The sequence below is a fragment of the Anopheles darlingi genome, chromosome X, assembly GCF_943734745.1.
Source record: "Anopheles darlingi chromosome X, idAnoDarlMG_H_01, whole genome shotgun sequence".
Classification (NCBI taxonomy): domain Eukaryota; kingdom Metazoa; phylum Arthropoda; class Insecta; order Diptera; family Culicidae; genus Anopheles; species Anopheles darlingi.
The window spans coordinates 6,120,312-6,139,461 of NC_064873.1; the positions used below are offsets into that span (position 1 = coordinate 6,120,312).

Below are 19,150 nucleotides of genomic sequence, written 5' to 3' on the forward strand. Positions count from 1 at the left end.
CAAAAAGTATACAAGACGGCCACTTAATGTTTAACCGGCCACTTTGTATAGCAAACCCAGAAAACGTAAACATTAAACGGTCACCTTAACCATTCATCGGTTATTCAACGGCAAAATTTTGAAATGGGTAACCCCTAGAATTATGCAAATCGGTTGAAGAATCTTCAATATATACACCTCAACCGATTCGGTAGGCTTTCCGGTTCTAATTGCATACATTTAGGGTCCTAACATTTCAAAATTTGGCGGTTAAATAATCGGTGGAATGAACAAGAACCTTAAACATGAGATAAAATCAATTTATGGTGCGAAAAACTACCCAAGTATTATCTTTCGACATTGAAAATGTAATGGCATCTCCCTCCCCTCTTCCATAATAGCGCTAATTAACGTTTATAATGCATTTATGATGCAAGATATTTAACTGTGTGTATGTTGTTTGGGAAAGTTATTATGTCTAAATCATCTTTTTATCTATGTGGAAGGGACGGGGGGAGGTACAAGCGATATACTAGGTATGTACTCGCCTCCTTCCTATCCCTCCTCCGCTTTCCAATGGATAACCGCTTAAATTATTTCAATCGGTTGAGGTGTATGTATTGGTTTTTTACCCAACCGAGTCTCTTAATGTTTAAGAGACCCGAAATTGTTCTGCCGGCGGGTCTCTGAAGCGTTAAGAGTCTGGCAATAGGGTTTCCACACATTTGGCCAGATAATCTCTTATCAGAATACAGTTGCTATCTTCGGAGTTTGTCAAACGTTCATTATTATTTACTAATTCATTTTTTTATTATAACTCCAATTGATGCTAGTAGTAAAATCCCAGACCGTAGTCAATGGGGGTAAATCAACACAATACTCCAACTGTACCAATAAACACATATGAAACTGTGTTCATACAGTTCTAAGAGTAAATATCGAATTTCTACATAATAGCCGTCTGAAAACACATGGTGTAACTACCACGCGCGCAGCCCCTATTGTGAGTAGGCCATCTCCGTATGGTGTTTTAAGACGTGGTATATCTTGGTGTTTGGAGACGGGGTATATAGATGATAACAGTGATAACCACCAGCAATTTAACATTCTCTATATTCTGATTATCTTAAGAACTTATTATCGTATCATGCTATGGAAGATACTGCATCAAGATAGAAAGTGCTGCACAAGTACAAAATAGATGGCTTTCTCATTAACATTACAATAGAAAGGTGCGGTGAGAGTGCATCAAGGTGTCAGAGTGAATTGAATAATTGCATCTTCTTTTTCATCGCGATAGCTTCAGAGATTCTGCTAGAGATTGAAATGGTAGAAGGAGAGGAACTCCAGGTGTTGAAAGGGCCACCAGAAAGTCAACTAGAGATTAGCGTAGCCCGAAGGGATGGGGACCGGTCTCACAATTCTAGCCGTCGGAGCTTGCGGAACAACGGGGGAAAAGGTTGTGTACCGATACTACGCCGTTGGCTGCCGATACTACGATGGACATTGCATTACAGTCGGATTGATTTACTAGCAGACATGATAGCGGGCGTGACACTAGGCCTAACGATGATTCCGCAGAGTATCGCTTATGCTACCATCGCCGGTTTACCTTCGCAGTACGGATTGTACGCGGCGCTCGTTGGTAAAAACATTGAATTAGCTTCTCAGTGATATCTGCAATCCTAATCGCATTTTTCCCGATGACTACAAGGATCGGTGGTATACGCGTTTCTTGGGACGGTAAAGGAGGTCTCGATTGGGCCCACGAGTCTGATGGCTTTGCTGACCTATCAATATGCGGCGAACCATCCACCACAGTATGTCGTCGTGCTTGCGTTCACAGCGGGAATTGTAGAGCTGTTGATGGGTGGTGCACGGCTCGGCTTCCTTATCTGCCTCATCTCGGAACCGGTGACGTCAGCCTTCACGTCGGCTACTGCCCTCATCATCATTGGAACACAATTACGCAACCTGCTAGGGCTACCCAAACCAGTAACGGCAACGGCTGACGGAGGCTTATTTTCAACGGTGCTTGACGTAAGCCGCCGGTATACGGAAGCCACCGTCCCAGATAGCAGTGTCGGTTTTGCTTGTATTCTGCTCCTGGTGATACTCCAGCAACTGCCTAAGCTAGTTCCAGCATCTAGCCAACGTTGGCGCCGTTTTGCTTGTCTGCTGTGGTATGTGGCTCTGGCTCGAAACGCAATCGTTGTACTTGGTTCTGCCTTTTTGTCTTATTGGATCGATAGTGGCAGCAACACTGGTTCGGCTGTTCCTTGGAAACTTTCCGGCAAGGTCGAACCGGGAATTCCCTCGTTTCAGCTACCAACACAGGACATCGTAGTGGGCAATGTGACCATTAGTTTCTTCGACATTGTTGCGGATTTGGGTAGTGGACCCGTACTTGTGCCACTTGTTGCCATTTTGGCCAACGTAGCCATTGGGAAAGCCTTCTGTTAGTGATCATGATCATCGCAACCAACGTTTTTAGGTCTGACCACCACCATTATTTTCTGTTTCTTGTTCCAGCATCGGGCCAACCAGTCGACGCAACTCAGGAGATGATCGCGCTAGGACTTTGCAATGTCATCGGGTCGTGCTTCCGGTCGATGCCGACCACCGGCGCATTCACTCGTTCGGCCGTAAGCCACGCGAGTGGTGTCCGTACACCACTGTCTGGTTTCTACAGTGCGCTCCTTTGCTTGCTCGCACTCGGTATCTTAACACCGTACTTCTTTTACATACCGCGGGCAACGTTGGCAGCGGTGCTGATAGCAGCTGTTACCCCAATGCTTGATCCTAGCATCGTCGCTAAGCTCTGGCGTGCCGGCTTTCACTACGATTTGCTAGTCTGGTGCTGCTGCATTGCACTTTGCCTTGCGGCCGGCATTGAGATTGGACTTCTGGGTGGAATGGTCGTTAGCATGGTTCAGCCTCTGGCCAGTTTCGTATGGCTCCGAGTAGAATGTGAAACAATCCACGAACGCGATCAGCATTTTACCTACCGTCTCATCCGGTTGCAGCAGGGGCTGCTTTACCCGGGCGTTGATCGCCTTCGGACACTCGTGTTGCAGGAGATGCACATGCATGGGGCCACTCTACCGATTGTACTCGACTGTTGTCGGATGGTGCTGATGGACTTCACTGCCTGCCGAGCGCTGGATAATCTCAGTAAGGAAGTGCATAGGCTCGGTGGCAACCTGCTGCTACGCAATGTCTTACCCTGTTGGCACGAACGTCTAGCCCTCCACGAAACCGAGCACGGTCTAGCGTTTGGGACACAAGCATCGTAAAAAGGCCAGTCCTGTTGCGAGGATAGATCAGCATGCTGGATACAGTACTCGCCCCGACATATTAAAGTAATATACATCGCTCGTGATAACGATGAGGCACCATAATATGAATAAAGTAAAACTAGTAAGTGAGTAAACCCAACCAGGAAGTCTTTTTCACTCTGCGAAGCCAAGCAAGTCTTGCGATGCATTGGGCTAGCCATGAAATGTTTGACTCACTTTCATGCCTCCTAGATCACTGGGAGGTGGGATGGTGGCCGAGTCGGTGAGTAACAGGGAGGTAGACATCGTGACTTAGCGAAAGGTAACCAATGAACGGCTGCTAGTCGGATAAATACCGCATCTCCTAGCAGTTTCTTTATCAAGTTATGCTTGTCCCGAGCACTTATCGGAACTAGTTTGTGAGTGAACCACTGTTTCGCCAGCTATCAATACTTTACAAGATATCCAATCGGGCAATGCAGTAAAATGGTTTGCAAACCTGTCGCAATCCATCGAACGCAACTAAGCGTGGAAAATGAGTGTTTCACTTTAATTTTGCGTAATACCACACACACATACACGCGCGCGCGCGCGCGCCTGCGCACATGCGTGCGCGTGACCGCCCGCCGAAAGAGGCGCATATGGTGTAGGGCTCCGGGATAATTTAATCCCTCGGAGATACATCATTCACATGGTACAAACAACCCCGGGAGGGAAACTAATCGAAAGGCTGGAAGAATTACTTAATCTGTAACGATTGGTACACAAAACATGCATTATCACCTTGGGCTATTTTGCGCATGGTTCTTAAGCACATATTTTACAGTCGTTAAATGGTATTTGATTACGAATTAGGGATCCTTTCCAACGGTCGGCCAGACCCCTGCTTCTTTGCTGTAACCGCAAATAGTCTAATCCCTGCTACCTCTACCACTTCTTCTAGGTTACCTAACTGTACCTAGTCCAGCTTTGCGCTTGGAAAACTGGTATTCGCTAGGGCAGAGAGTGAGGCATTCGGGTGGAGATGGTTTTAGCATGCAAGAGGCCGTATTGGCATGCACCAGCATGGAATGGGGTAGCTCATGGCAATGCTTTGGCAAGCAGGTTGCATCGGCATCGGTCTGGTGCATCGTTCCAGACCGATAGACCTAATGGTCAGTTGTCTTTCGGCAGGCACTGCAAACAGACCCCAAAGAACCCGAAGGGCGTTTTCGAGGAACGTTTACTCCGACCAGCAGATCGATCAAGGGTAGGGGTATGACCGCGCTTGTCCGCCTGTATTTGCGTGTGTGATTGAGTGTGTGTACGTGTGTGTTTGTGTAAGTGAATTGGTCGGTGCGTCAAGCCAAGGAGTGTTTATCGGAAGAGCTCAAAAGCTCACCCAACACTTACGATCAACCAGCAAGGTTGGCGCACAGGTTCAGGACGAGCACGCAAAGGAGTCGTCTTACTAGCAAAATCCTTGCATGCGAGATCCACTGGTTGGTGTCACTATTCAACGTCTGTCACACGGCGTTGTCAGACGACAGCTTACGCCCTGCCAATAGAAACCAATCAACCGCAGAGAACCAATCTTGGTCAACCATAGTGTGATGGTCGTCGAGAAGTACCGGTTAGGAGACCTGTCTAATGGCATACAATAATTTGAAAAGTATTGCAATAACTCCCCTAGAAGGCAAATATAGTCCGGTCATCTTTAAATAGCTAATAATTTAACATATTATCAGGAAAACTTAAGCTTTGAACGACTTTGAATTACTTTATCATTGCGTATCGATAAAACATCCTATGTCATTGCATTTCCACAAATCTTCTCTCTCTCTCTCTCTCTCTCTCTCTCTCTCTCTGTGTCTTTTTTTGCTTTTCTCTATCCACACGAGGCAGCTAAATTAGAAAGTGATGAATAGCTGTGTAGCGGAAGGTGATAGGTTTCCCATATATGTACACGAGCATACGATTATCCTCTAAAAGTAAGCCGATATGCTACGAATGAATCTATATTTTTGCCAACTCCGAAGTGCTTTTGGTCTAAAGATGTAAGCAACGGCCAAACACCCTTGGAACCGAAACGGGAAGGCAATTTCAGTTACGTAAAGGCAAGACACTGCATCTGGTACTCGTTGAAACCGGACCCAGATGAAAATCTACAGTAGATTACCTACTGTACTGAGTGTATTGCGAGAATTAGTGTAGCTTTTCCAGTTTTTGAAAGACACAACAGCACAGCCCAATGGAGGATTGATGATGGGTAGCAGTAACTGCAGCCATAATGATCAATTAACTGTCCATGCCACAACCCTCGCCACATAACCAACAATGGTCGCTTGATCTCCACCCCAATCTCTTGGACTATGCGATTAATGATTTGGGACTTTTTAAACGTGCGGGCAGTAATATTTTTTTGATGTAAACATGGCACCTGTCGTTCTGCTGTTGTTGTGGATTTACCTTTGCCTGGCATAATTTGGTATCTCTCAATCTATATATAGGGTAGGACGCAGAACCAATTCAGAAGTCAGCTAAACAGAGCGTAACAGGATCGCGATCGAATTCATTCGTCAGTTGCAGAGCTGTGGTGCTGATGCTCATTTGTTACACATTGACATCGACATTGGCATTCGAGCGGTAGACTTTTGCACTAGAACCAGCCAACATGACAACCCTGTCGTATGCATTCTCTGAAAAGGACCACTGGCACAAGGGATATACAGATCAACCGCTGGTCGATCAGAACAATAATACTCAAAGCAATCCGCTGCATGGTGCTCCGGAAGATAGTGGTCGGCATACTGCTGTAACCAACTCGCTACGACCTTTCTACAATGGTAAGAGTGCATTCGTGACCGGTGGCACGGGGTTCCTAGGCAAGGTGTTGATTGAGAAGCTGCTTCGGGCGTGTAGCGGCCTGCGTACGATTTACATTCTGTTACGCCCTAAACGCGGTCTTACCAGTGAGCAACGCTTTCAAGAATTTATCAAACACGGGGTATTTGATCGGCTGCGCGATAAGACACCGCAACTGTTGGAGAAGATTGTTTGCATCGGGGGCGACATTTCAATGCCTCAATTGGGGCTCACCGAGCGCGATCGACTTACACTGATAGAGCACGTGAACGTAGTGTTTCATGTAGCCGCCACCGTGCGCTTCAACGAAGGGCTGATCGAAGCGGCCATTCTTAACACGGTTGGTACCAAGAGCATACTCGATCTATGCGTAAACATGCAACAGCTACAGGTAAGTGCAGTAGCTGCGATAGTCGTTCAATGTAACTCGCGAATCTAACTGTCCGAATTTCTAATTTCCAACCGAAGAGTGTAGTACACGTCTCGACCGCCTATAGTAATCCTTGTAGGAGCGAGGTCGATGAAATTGTTTACCCGTCGCCGATGGATCCGAACCAGTTCATTCAGTGCATCCAGCTGCTTCCAGGAGAAGTGCTCAATGCGATCGGGATCAAGCTCCAGGGCATGCACCCCAACACGTACACTCTAACAAAATCGGTGACAGAGCAGTTAGTGGCAGAGTATGCCAGTCGGCTTCCACTGTGTATCGTACGGCCCTCGATTGTGACCGGTGCCGTGGCAGAACCTTATCCCGGCTGGATCGACAACGTGTACGGCATCACGGGTAGGTAACTCGCAGATGAGATGAAAATGGCATTGTCACACACTGATTGCCACACTGACGCCTACCTGTTTTCCGATCCCTGTGAGATAGGAATCATGATGGAGATTGGACGCGGTACCATAAGCAGCATCATGTGCGATGAACGATGCACCATGGACGTAATACCAGTAGATATAGTATGTAATACTCTGATTGCAGCAGCTTGGCAAACTGCCCAAGCAAGGTAGGTCTGCTAGCCCGAAAAATTTAGCTGCTTGACCGCAAAATACTAAGTAACTTTCATAATCGTGGTATCGTCAGCCATTCCGATGCGGCGCCTATGCAAGTCTATAACTGCACATCAGGACAGATCAACGGCATCAAGTGGCATGAGTACGGGCGCATCACACAGCAATGTGCGGTTCGCAACCCAACGAAGTACGTAATGCTGTGTCCGGGCTTTCGGTTCCGCACGAATCGGTTCATACACAAGCTGGTCGAGCTGCTGCTACACTTCCTGCCGGCTTACCTTTTCGATGTACTGATGCGAGTACGGGGCACAAAACCGATTATGGCGAAGATCGCAAAGCGTTTCCAAAAGGCAGCTGATACCGGTGAGTTCTTCGCCATGCACGAATGGACCTTCCGCAACGACAATCTGCGCCACTTGGGAACCTTAGTCCGACAAGACGTTGCCGGCGATGAGTTCTGTTGCGACGTTTCTGGGCTCGAATGGGAGTCTTACATAGAGGCGTACATGCTTGGAATCCGGCGGTTTGTGTTAAAGGACGGGCTGGAGAGCATGGACCAGGCACGCAAAAAACTACAACGATTGTTCTTGATCAAACGACTGCTTCAGATCGGTGCACTCTTATTCGTTTACTATATTTGCGTAGAAATTTTACGATGGCAACGAGTCTAGCTGGTTCCGCAACCAATGCCAACAATATTATACCACCTCCGGAGAATGAACACAACTAATGAGGATTGCTTTAATTGCTTTCCTTTTTTTAAAACTAATAGAATAAAAATACAATCTCTCCAATAGTAGTGATAAATCGGCACGAGGGATCCAAACTCGTGCGTGATGCAAATGGCACAAAATAATAGGAAACAAAAAACATGAAAAAATCAATGATGAAAATTTTGAATCTTGTGTATCAGTGCCTTTAATAATGCACTTGATTATATCCCAAACAAAAACATTAAAGTAAACACACTTTTCGCTATACTAGCCTCCTGTTGTTACTTCTACACCACCTTCATCATCCTTTTTATCTCACATCCTAAAATCATCTGCCCCTACTCTTTATCATTCACCGGATGGCTTGTATGTGATTGGCTTTGAGACGTCAACTTCTTTGATCCCGTTCGCTTACACATTATGCTAGTGGGTGCTGAAATTTGCGACATAAAATGGGGCTAAATTTCTTCACGGTCGTATCACGTTCTTCACTAATTAAACACATTATATATAGTTAAATACCTACTAATGGATAAATAAATTGATATGCAACTAAAAATGAATATTCCGATTGCCAATTCAATCACATCTGATCAAGATTGAATACGAGTTTACAAGTTTTTTCCATGAATAACAAATACACTTCCAGAGTTGTAGAGATCGCCATTTCTCACGCACATAACCGTTCAGCTAGAGCGCATCTGTCTTTTGCAACAGTTATCTGGTGCGTAAAAGCAATGTGCTTAGCTATGCGGTTGCACTACTAGGTTTTCCATACAAAAGGCTCAAGTCGCTCCTCGACATTCAACAAATTGTTCAGATATTCCATGCTTTCAATATTTTGATTAAGAATGTCGTTGCAACGCGTTAATTGTTGTGAAATCAGCCGTATTTTGGAGAAGGTTTCAGCGTAAGACGTATACAACTTCTGCTTCTGTACTAACTGTGCTAACGCGCTCGATATCTCTTGGTCAACCTGAAAAGATACGATGTAAAAAAGATGGCTTAGAGCAGATATGGTATACAGAATGTAAAGTAGCTTACTTCTTTGATGCTGTTAGTGATTTGCTGCTGTTCGGATGAGACATGCAAAGCACAAGTGTTGAAATGTAATTGCAAACGACTGCACATGTTTACTAAATGAGTTTGCTGAAGCCGCTCGAGCACGTCTGGTTCACGAATCGCTGGCAGTGAAAGTGTACCACGCATCACTGGTAAAAACATGGGCACACTCTGCAAGTATAAATAATAAGAGAGTAGATTTTTTTTTTTGTTGGTAACTTACGGGCGGAGCCGTATTTATAAGAGAGTAGATGGTAAATGTAAAGTGATCCGAGGCCTTAAAAGTTGTGTTTTTGAATTGGAAATTAGCTGAAAATTAAATTGATCAGGATGACGACCTCGAATCCGTTTGATCCGTTTGAAAATAGAAAGAGGGAGAGAGAGACAGAGAAAGGGAGAGAGAAAGAGAGAGAGAGAGAGAGAGAGAAAGAAAGAGAGAGAAGGAATGAGACATGCAAATAAAAAGGAGGATAGTTAACGAGAGCAAACGAGAAATATGAAATGCAATGCTGGAAGTATCATGAATTTAGCTACTATCCATCTCAATCCGGCGATATGTAGGTGGCTTAAGCCTACCACACATAGCATGCGTTACTTGCGGACTCCTTTTTCACTTGTCAAACACGGGATCCAATGAGACCCTTCACACCGGCTGCTGATGCGGCGATAATTTCTATTTAAAATGAAAGATGGCCGCAAGTAAGGCATGCATTGTGTGGCTGCCTTCAGCTTAGGAATCGTGCGAAGGAATGCTTCTCAGCAACGGTGGGCGAGTGTTTCTCGCGGTATGCAAGCGAGAACGTAAAGATAGGTTAGGTCAACCTTGTCGATGTTCGGGTTGTAACAATTTACCATTTGCTAAAATGGTCAAAGAAGGCCAACAAGCGAGCTCCATCACCAACGCTTCCCCAGCTGCTAAGGGGGAGGTAGGGCAGGCTGTGACTTTTTGAGACTGTTCAGACTGGTGAGGTCATTGTCTAACATCGACGTGGGTAGATGTAGTATATTCGTACAGCTGTAACATGCATTAGATGAAACGCACATTTTAACGAACAAATTTCGCTTTATGTACTACAAAATTACAGTAAACGTACGAATATTTTAAATTTACATCAAGCCATTGCACCAAACATGCACCAATTTAAAGACAGAACAATGTCATTTTATTTCATTTAGAATCCTCACGCATAGCTAATCTCAAGCACGAAACCACAAACACAAATTACTTTTTCAAACCTTTTATCAATTTTATATTCACACTCGGTCGATGGTATGTCATTAAAAAAAATCTCAATAAGGTAGGCTTTGCTCTTAATTGTCTGTTCCCGCGATCGTCGCGAGATATATGGAGGAGAAGCCAAGTAACTAACGAGACAAACGAACGTATGGAATGTGTCACGGTATAATTCCTCATCCCTTACTTTCGATTTTGTCTTCGTAATGTCTAGATTCTACGACGATTGAATGTCCTTAACTATTTCCATGAACGATTCCCGCACTTTTACATGACCTCAAATATTTAAAAAAATTTCAAATATTTAAAAAAAATCCTCCAAGGCGATAGTTTCCTTGAAATTCTGAAATGCATAGAAATCAAATTATTGGTGTTATTATGTAACATCTGTTGCCTATTAATTCTTGCAACAATCACTAAACTAAACTCTAAAAGCACACCAATCAGGTGCTTCGATTATAGTGTGCTGTTAATGTAATTCAATTTACTTATATTTTCCGGTACCTTTCCACAGTTTATTAAAATTTAGTTATATTCAAACTAATAAAATACAATGATGATCATTTTGCTTCAACTATTTTGATACACATTATTTGACCTTTATCAAGATTATTTTTATAAAATAATTAACTTAGAGAATGAATCCTTGGGACACTGAGGCAAAAACACAGTAATACACAGTAATACAGTAATCAAAACAATCTTACTGTAGCTATGATAATATGAGGTTTGGATGGAATCAAAATTGCTACGCTTAACCAATGGCCATAGGATGGTAGAGTTCCGAAAGCATCCCACGCTTTGCGTATACACGTGTAGGTGCTAGCCTTACCGTGCACTCGGCACATGTATGGTAGAGGCTGTGTTGGGTATTGGTATTTCCGCTTCTCCATCCCTCTCTTACTTTTTCTCCTTCTCTCTTCATCTATCTCTCCATCTCTCTCTTTATCTCTCTTTCTCGCTCCCCGTCTGAGGCACACACTCTCTGTGTCACCTTTAGTTCGCATTTTCTGATTGTATCGCGAAGCACACAAAAGCTAAGTACTAAGTAAAGCCTAGGAAAATCATAAACCGCAGATCATTAGATCGTGTGTGTTTCAGTGAAGCGGTACAGATCGTCGCTGAGGAATTAAGTGCTTAGTGCATTACGTTTAACTTGACAAACGGTAAAGAGGAAGTACATACCGGGAAAAAGAAAGAAAGAAGAAAACGAGAGCGAAAGAGAGGAGTGATAGAGTGGAGGGATTTAATTTTGTTCATCATTCTGCATGGGACACGGCAGATACTATTCGTACTTGGTTGCTTGTAGGAGATAGACGTAGAACCATTGCAAAGCAATCGTGTGGCGACCGCATAGGCGAAAGATTAATTTCTGAAACAAGTTGGTATTGATTTGCAAGTATTTTACAACATTGGTGCTTTCCGGTGAGCACAAGTGGTAAACATCTGGAGATCGTGATATTTAGGAAGACGCAGAAAATGAGAAAATAATTTCGAGAAGAACAACAGAGAAGCTTGATCGTGCAAAAATTAACTGGTTTGACTCGTTCGAGAGATTGTCTAGTTCGATGTACGTTATGAGACATTGGTTGTAGTAGTTTTTTTTCATTCAAGTTTTTTATCATTCAATCATTCATTTTCGTCATTTTGCACCTCTGCTGATATTTATCCATCAAGTGTGTTACTACGGCCATCCCGTTTTCTATTATCGTTACGCAGCATGGCGCAACAAAAGTTCTTCAGTGGACTGACAGAAGGTATGATGAATAAAGGAACGGCTGAGCGGCCTGATCGACAGAAAACTCACTTTTACTGGCCCGATGATTACGCTGTCGAGCCCTCAGTATCGCTGCAGAAACAAGCATTGACCGAGGGTTTGCTAGCAAACAATAGCAATTTTCCAGCTACAATCAACAGGCAAGCAAACGAAACTAACGACCACAATAACGAACGACCACAAGACCGCCTGCACGAGCATACGGGAGAAATAAATGATCAAGCAGTCCCACATCATCATCCGAAGAAAATTACTCGATCAAACATGCAGATCTACAACGATGTGGAATCGATTGGTAAACCAATCGGTAAGCAGCAACGCGTAGGAATAAACGAGAATCAAAGGATCGATCAACTATTGCTCCATCAATCGGTATGCGAGACAGGTGAGGCGGCCCGCAACAAGCGTCTTAGCGCGATGCAGTCCAAAATTGAGTTCTACGATTACATCGAAACGGCAACCAGTACACCTTCACACCATCGTTGCAAGCGACCATCGGAAAAACCAACGGTTAAAGAGGCTGAAAACGGCTGGGTAACGACTACTACGGTACCGCATGGTTACATGACCGATGCCTGCACAACTTTCCCTACGATCGACTCCTACTCGCAGCGAAGTCAATCATCCAGCATGCACGGGGGCGATGATTTAGAGGACGGCCAATCGAGCTACAGCGGGCTTAACGACTGCAGTGCCCGTGTATCGCCATCAACGACCTTGCCCGAGCACAAACGGCACTCACAGCGGCACCTTCGGTCCAGCATAAACTTCCACAATGGTTGTACTACTGCCGACGACAGTAGTGCAGCTAGGAAACCGCTTACTGTGCGTGACTCGGCGACAACTCGCGTTGGCGTTGGTTTACCAAATCTATAACAAGAAGTATCTATAACGCTACGGTAGAAGCAAACCCATATTCGTATATTCGTATACGTACATATATGATTACTAAAACCTCAACTAACAACACTTCACATCGAATGGAAAAGTCTATCAGCTCGCTGAAAGGGCACGGTTTTACTATCTTAAATCCTTATAACAGGCAAAGTGTTATGGGCGCGCTACCCGAATTGACGATTTGACATTATACTTTGCTTAGGTTTCGTGTGAACCTGGCTTTAAGCTTGTGCAGTAGCTTTCTTACAGTTATAGAGCCTTTTGTTGCACAGGGGCTTCGTGTATATTTATTAAAAATGTAGTCCTGAATTAGAGAATTTGCAGGTAATAGAATATGGTAGGTCCTTACCTTCAATCGTAGAATATCATCATCCTTTTCTATGCCAACCTCTTTGATGATTGCCGATTTAACGACTACGATGTTGTGACTGCCAGAAAGGGGTCTTGTTCGAAGTCGACCTCCTCTAGCCAACAGATCAGCTATGTGCTCTGGCTGCGATGCTGCGGAGCGATTCATAGCGAGCGTACTGTTCGGACGTGAATTTACTTTTGCCTGTTGCTTGTTTCGTAGTTTGGGTGAATCTAGAATACATCGTAATTTGGAAGAGTAGACTTTTTCACATTCCGTTTCCAACGGACCCGTGTTCTACGATCGTCTTACCTCCTATCGGTTTGTCAGTGTACGATATGTAAGGTAGTTCCGAATCTGAGCAGACACTCATCGGGGGTGAAACAGGCCGAGAGTCACATATATAGGGGGAAGACGGTACGCCAGCCAGTGGCAAACTATTTCTATCATTTGATGGATCACTTCCGGAAGATAATCCGGATCCTGACACAGCAATTGTGTTACCACGCTGGAGCTTGGAACAAGTCATTGTTGTTGATGTAGTGCTTCGCATCGAGGAGTCATTACCAGAGTTCCGATGAAGATTACCACTGCGCAGATTACTACCGTCACTCACGGCGCCATCTGTTACTTGCTGTTGATGCAATTGCGCAGACTGTTCAGAACCCATTGTTTTTGTAATTTATAGCTAAGAAGATCAACAAACATTAGTGACACTATTTTCATTGGCTTCGTACGTAATCTTATTCTTTCCAATTATCATCATCTTATTCGATCACCCACATCGGTTCAATGAATACAAATCGAGATAAGATAAAGCTTGAGGTTTTCATAAGCGCGCTTCAAGGTAGAGTAATAATTCAAAAACCTTGCAAATTTAAAAACAACATTTTTATGCATAATTATAATTTTAGAATTGTTTTGCTGGCCACCTTTCTTCACTTATAGCTCAATTTAATTTTCTAAGGTGCTCATAAGCGACCACTTTGTATGGCAGATCCAGAAAACTTATCGCTTATGGGACCCTTAAAAAATAAAGGAGCCACATTGTATACCTTAGTATTACAGTAGTACAGCATTCTCAATTACCTTCGATTGGAAAGATGGTATAACGCGACACTCAGCAAATTACTGGTTGCCTCGGCCGCTGTAACAAGGACAGCTCAGTACAACATACCCGCAGCAGAATCAAAACCATTGGTGTGACTATATAGACTATAGCTTCAGGATGCGATTAAAGCGCTAGCAAAAATTATCCTAGGCCAAACTACATAGTAGTTAAATACGCAAATATCACTTCACTTTGCTGCATAGGAAACAAGAACAACAAAACGTTTCAATCCAGACGCAGATAGTGCAATTTTTTGAGTTTGGGAGTTTACAGTTACGATCTATTCGCAAGTGTCGAATCAACGCGACGAAAGACTATGTTAAAAACGGTAATCTCATCACAATAACGAAGTGGAAGTCAAGATAATACAAGTAAGCACTTTTAACATTTTATTATACTAAATCTTAGTACTGATCCAATAGATAACTTGAAAAATAAAACAAGAGCCATGCTCGTATTCTGCAGTTTGGTTAAATATTCGATGCGTTTTATGGTGCAGTCTTCCTGATCTTATCGTCATGGGTGATAATCATGCATGCTTGTTAAAAAAAAATTAAGGGATCAGAATTTCAAATCAAGACTTTTATTAACTATTTCCTACCTTAAAAAATTAAAGGTTTAATAAAATTACAGGCGAGAATTTTGCCTAATATATGACCTATAAGGGCAGTCTTCAAAGGTTATCAAACAGCAAGCCAAACCACATTTTACAAATAACAAACCATTCAGATAGGCTAACGAAAAGTTTTTTTTTAAAGATTTAGATGATTTGGTTCTTCTGTTTACCGATATAAAATAGAAATCAAGGTATAATATACCACCAATCATTATACTAACTGAACAGCGTGTATATTAGAAGCCATCTGATGTAATTCACCGAGCTCAGTGTATGTGTTTTAGGAACGATATTTTCATATTTGATACATGACTGAAATATCTCCTTTCAATTTCGACTTCAAATGAAACTATCGAATAATTATTGCCAAATTTATTGCCATAAACTCAATTTTTTAAAAACAATCTTCGTCAATTTTTTCAATAACTTAACATAACATAGCCTAGCACTTTCACATGATGAAAAGGTACACAAGCCTTAATTGCACACATAATTATAGCTAATCATCACAGCTGACATAAGAGTATGTAATGAATAGCTTATGCCTTGCAGCACAACTCCCAGAACCGATACAGATCTTACACACTGCATTCGTTACGATCTGTTTCTTTAGTCTAAATGTCTAGCCCCTTGAAAACGTGCTCTATAATCAAAATAACGTTTCAGAGTCTGTATGTTAATGACAGTAACAATAGTAGAGTGCTGCACCGTAGACTGGAAGCAGCTCTAGATATTCACACACTGCTTTCAGTGGCATTGAAAAATATTTTTAAAAAACCATACACACAGTTAAACAGTTATTGGATCGTTATCAAATTAAAAAAAAAATTGAATGGTGACAACGATACTGAACGACGATGAATTCTTTGTGGGTTGCTTTGCTAGTATTTCTAGAGTATGGTTGTATCGACCGATCGTACTGCAGTAACGGCGATAAAAACGTGGATCTCAATCGACGGTGGCTACCATATAAGCCGCACCGGTTTAGCTACAGTGTATCTACAATTCGGCGACACTCGAATGAGCTCATAGCAGCGGATCGATGGATTGCTGATTCAGAAAACCGCAGACTACCCTACATTGATTACAAAATAATTTACGGTTTGCGATACAACCCTGTGAAGGCTGGCAACAGAACTAAAACGTACACAGCAAACGTTACGAAGACACCTCTCATCCATCTACCACAAAAACTGCTTGGTGGATTTTCGACTATGTCACACCATAGACCGTCTACCGGATTGTTGATGAACATGTTTAATATCATTTCATTCCCTAAGATTCCGTGCATACCGAGAAACGGGTCAAAGGTCATTGGGCTGACAGGTTTTTGCATAAATGAACAGGAATGCCAACAACAGGGAGGCACCACGATGGACCTTTGCTCACCTGGATATAGTGTTTGTTGCGTTTGTAAATTATCATTTTCGATGTCCACTCGTTGGAATTTGTTCATTAGCCTGATCACGATACTGCATTTGTTGATTGTTTGCAGTTCAATATGGTTGCAATACTCAAACGGAACAGAATGTGAGTTTCTTTCACGCGTCCTTCTCGTCGGATATAATCTCAACGATACCGTGCAGCTTCACTGTTATGCTAGAGCATACTGTAAGACAAGTGATGCTAGAGTTTATACTGTTCGAGTTACAGCCAGCGCAGCAGGGTAATTGTCTGGACGATCTTTTCGTTATATCGGTGCAGAACGATAATCGAGCCTATCCTCTACTTTGTGGCATCAATAGCGGTCAGCACAGTACGTTACCGTGACTGAAACAAAAACGATTATTAATGTACGCCCTTGTTTCTTAAACATCCAAAACATAAATAGTGTATCTGGACATCGATACCACCTACTCACGTCAGATATATCTTACCGCTCATTTTAATAACAGAAAGTCACCGAGAGCATTCTTGGTAAAGATAACGCAGGTAGGTTGACTTAGTCAAACAAAACCTCCAATTATCAATACAACAACTTTATGTTTGTTTTCTACAGATCATTCATCCTCAGGCTCCTTCTAGTTGTTTGCAGTACTACAACGAGCTACATGGAGTGATAAAATCGTTCAACTATGATAATCATTCCACGATTGTCCCAAACATCAATCCCAGCTATTTGGTGAGTGCACTGCGTTGTAGTGCCAAAACATGAATTGATCCAAGAAACAATACTTTCGTAGTACTTACAAAAAAGCACGATAACAGCAAATGATCGTGCAATGGTTGTTTCTTGGTCTTATTTGAGTATTCAAGTGTATATACTTCACAATATAAAAACTACCGGAACATTTACTTTTGCTATACTTTTTTCGATTTCAATTCCACCTAAACACACAAGTTTCATGCGACTTATCAAAGTTATTTATACGCGACAACTAACAACAGGACTATCCAGCACACATTTCAAAGGGTACTCAAGATGCTTGAAAACAAAAAGTGCAGTAATTTCGCACAAAATGCAAGATGTTAAAAAAGAGATGGCTTCTTGTAGAACATAACCCCGATCGGATTTTAGAAAAAACTTCAGATTTTGACAGTTAGGTCTCTCTGTTTATGTTTACTTCGGGAACGCAGTTTTCGGAGCTGTTTTCGCTTTTCTGTGGTATTACGACAGTTAAAATTCACAAAAAGTGGCACGAAAGTTGAAGTTTATGCAAATATTTCCAAAGTTCTTTCTAATGTTTCATAATGGTACGAGCGACCGAAGTCAAAAATATCCAATATGGCGACCTCTCAAAGCCTTTAAGACACCACCTCTCTATTTAAAATACCTTGGCCTCACCGGAATAAGCACCTTACACTTCGTGTGGCAGGCGTAAAAATCCAATATTTATACTAAGCAGAAGCACTTTATTGTATTTTGTTTGTAACATATGTAAGGATGGATACGTTTCGTTAGTTTAATACCAGTTGTTTATTTGATGCAGAATAACTTGAACTACGCCATCTGCATAGGAAGGAACACACGTTTTTGTTCAATTGTTTTCAACAACAAGGACGAAGATGTATTTCAAATAATTAATGTATCCCTAGGTATGAGAGCCGTGAAGTGTATACTTTCATTCATCAAAAAATGGATACATCATACTCTCACATTTTGTTACTCTATAGATGGAAGCAGCATTGTACCAGCAAATCAGGCGGGAGTGGAAATATTGAACTGTCCGGATGATTTTATTGCCATAAACCATCTTCGATTGTGCGGCGATAGATTCAATGACGGTAGTAAGGAGTTAGATTTTAGCTTAAATTCTCCAGTTTTTCACACGATTGCAGGTCCGGTTGTAGTAGCAGTTAAAACAGACCAAGCGAATGTTGGACGTGGGTTTAAATTATCATTCGAGCAAAACGTATGCATACAAGGACCAGCAAAAAAATATATCGCAAAATAAAAAGTTATGAAGTAATATTGTCATTGTGTACCAGTAAATGAAGGCAGCGACACATAAAGCTTAAAATCTAGAGGCATCGACACATGGAGCGTAAGTTCAAAATATAATGCCAAAAAGGTTGCGCTTGCTGTTTGCAGTGTCTAGAGAACGTAAGCAAAAAGGGAAAATCATGGACAGCTGCTTTCAATCAAGCGATATTAAAAACCGGTCCATGCGTCCACACAAGAGGTTTTCGCAACGTTGGTAAAACATCACACGTCATCCAAGGTGTATTAAATAGAGAGGTGGCTTCGTATAGAACAACACCCCGATCGGATTTTAGAAAAAAAACTTCAGAATTTGAGAGTTAGGTCCCGTTCCCGAAGTAAACGTAAATACTTTGGGAACGCTCTTTTCGAATCTGTTTTTGCGTATCCGTAGTATAACAACAGTTAAACTCACGAAAAGTGCCACAAAAGTGACCCGGCCCTACTGTCAAAAATGTTCAAAATGGTGACCTGTCAAAGCGTCTATGACGCCACCTCTCTTTTTAAAGTACCTTGGTGGGGACCAAGGTGTATTAAAGACTCAGGTGGTTTCTTAACCGCTTTGACAGGTCACCATTTTGAATTTGTTTGACATTGGTGGCAGGGCGCTTTTTATCAACAAAACCACGTGAGTTTCAAGAAGAAGAAGAAGATGTGGGCAAGTTTGGTGGTTTTATCAGGGAAAGTACCTGATTACACTCTTTTTCGAATGTTTAAATGATTCTTCTCTCTATTTAAGATCAATCGAGCGACCGAGTTGTGTTTTACAGCGAGTGAGCACGGTCCAGGAACGCTAGCTAGCTCTTGTTCTAGGCCGGGTGGCAAGACCTACGGACCGATAGCATATTGAAACAC

General features: G+C 42.6%; 4 protein-coding genes across 13 annotated transcripts; 3 read left to right on the forward strand and 1 right to left on the reverse strand.

Annotated features, from left to right (window-relative positions):
* Positions 1-1,001: 1,001 nt before the first annotated feature.
* On the forward strand, positions 1,002-3,572 carry LOC125952707 (sodium-independent sulfate anion transporter-like). 2 transcript variants are annotated; one of them, XM_049682481.1, is made up of 5 exons: positions 1,002-1,211; positions 1,280-1,624; positions 1,694-2,162; positions 2,232-2,437; positions 2,512-3,572. In XM_049682481.1, the coding sequence occupies exons 2-5, from the start codon at positions 1,306-1,308 to the stop codon at positions 3,273-3,275; spliced, it is 1,758 nt and encodes a 585-aa protein (XP_049538438.1). In that variant the 5' UTR covers positions 1,002-1,211; positions 1,280-1,305; the 3' UTR covers positions 3,276-3,572. The 2 variants fall into 2 exon arrangements, with proteins under 2 accessions (XP_049538438.1, XP_049538349.1); XM_049682392.1 differs by having other exon boundaries at positions 1,694-2,437.
* A 1,055-nt stretch (positions 3,573-4,627) lies between these two features.
* Positions 4,628-7,786, forward strand: LOC125957494 (putative fatty acyl-CoA reductase CG5065). Its single transcript, XM_049690279.1, has 5 exons — positions 4,628-4,738; positions 5,747-6,492; positions 6,570-6,885; positions 6,976-7,108; positions 7,186-7,786. Exons 2-5 carry the CDS (start codon positions 5,911-5,913, stop codon positions 7,784-7,786), a joined length of 1,632 nt encoding a protein of 543 aa, XP_049546236.1. The 5' UTR covers positions 4,628-4,738; positions 5,747-5,910.
* LOC125951657 (BLOC-1-related complex subunit 5) lies at positions 7,414-17,816 on the reverse strand. 9 transcript variants are annotated; one of them, XM_049680671.1, is made up of 6 exons: positions 17,065-17,816; positions 16,264-16,921; positions 13,460-13,835; positions 13,148-13,380; positions 8,873-9,061; positions 7,414-8,804 (listed from the first exon to the last, which is right to left on the reverse strand). In XM_049680671.1, exons 3-6 carry the CDS (start codon positions 13,815-13,817, stop codon positions 8,592-8,594), a joined length of 993 nt encoding a protein of 330 aa, XP_049536628.1. In that variant the 5' UTR covers positions 13,818-13,835; positions 16,264-16,921; positions 17,065-17,816; the 3' UTR covers positions 7,414-8,591. The 9 variants fall into 9 exon arrangements, with proteins under 9 accessions (XP_049536628.1, XP_049536637.1, XP_049536597.1 ...); XM_049680624.1 differs by having other exon boundaries at positions 7,417-8,804; positions 13,460-14,453; XM_049680680.1 differs by lacking the exon at positions 16,264-16,921 and having other exon boundaries at positions 17,171-17,816.
* Positions 16,495-18,269, forward strand: LOC125957572 (uncharacterized). Its single transcript, XM_049690407.1, has 5 exons — positions 16,495-16,630; positions 16,706-16,806; positions 16,874-16,996; positions 17,805-17,910; positions 17,989-18,269. The coding sequence occupies exons 1-5, from the start codon at positions 16,498-16,500 to the stop codon at positions 18,267-18,269; spliced, it is 744 nt and encodes a 247-aa protein (XP_049546364.1). The 5' UTR covers positions 16,495-16,497.
* The last annotated feature ends 881 nt before the right edge of the window (positions 18,270-19,150 follow it).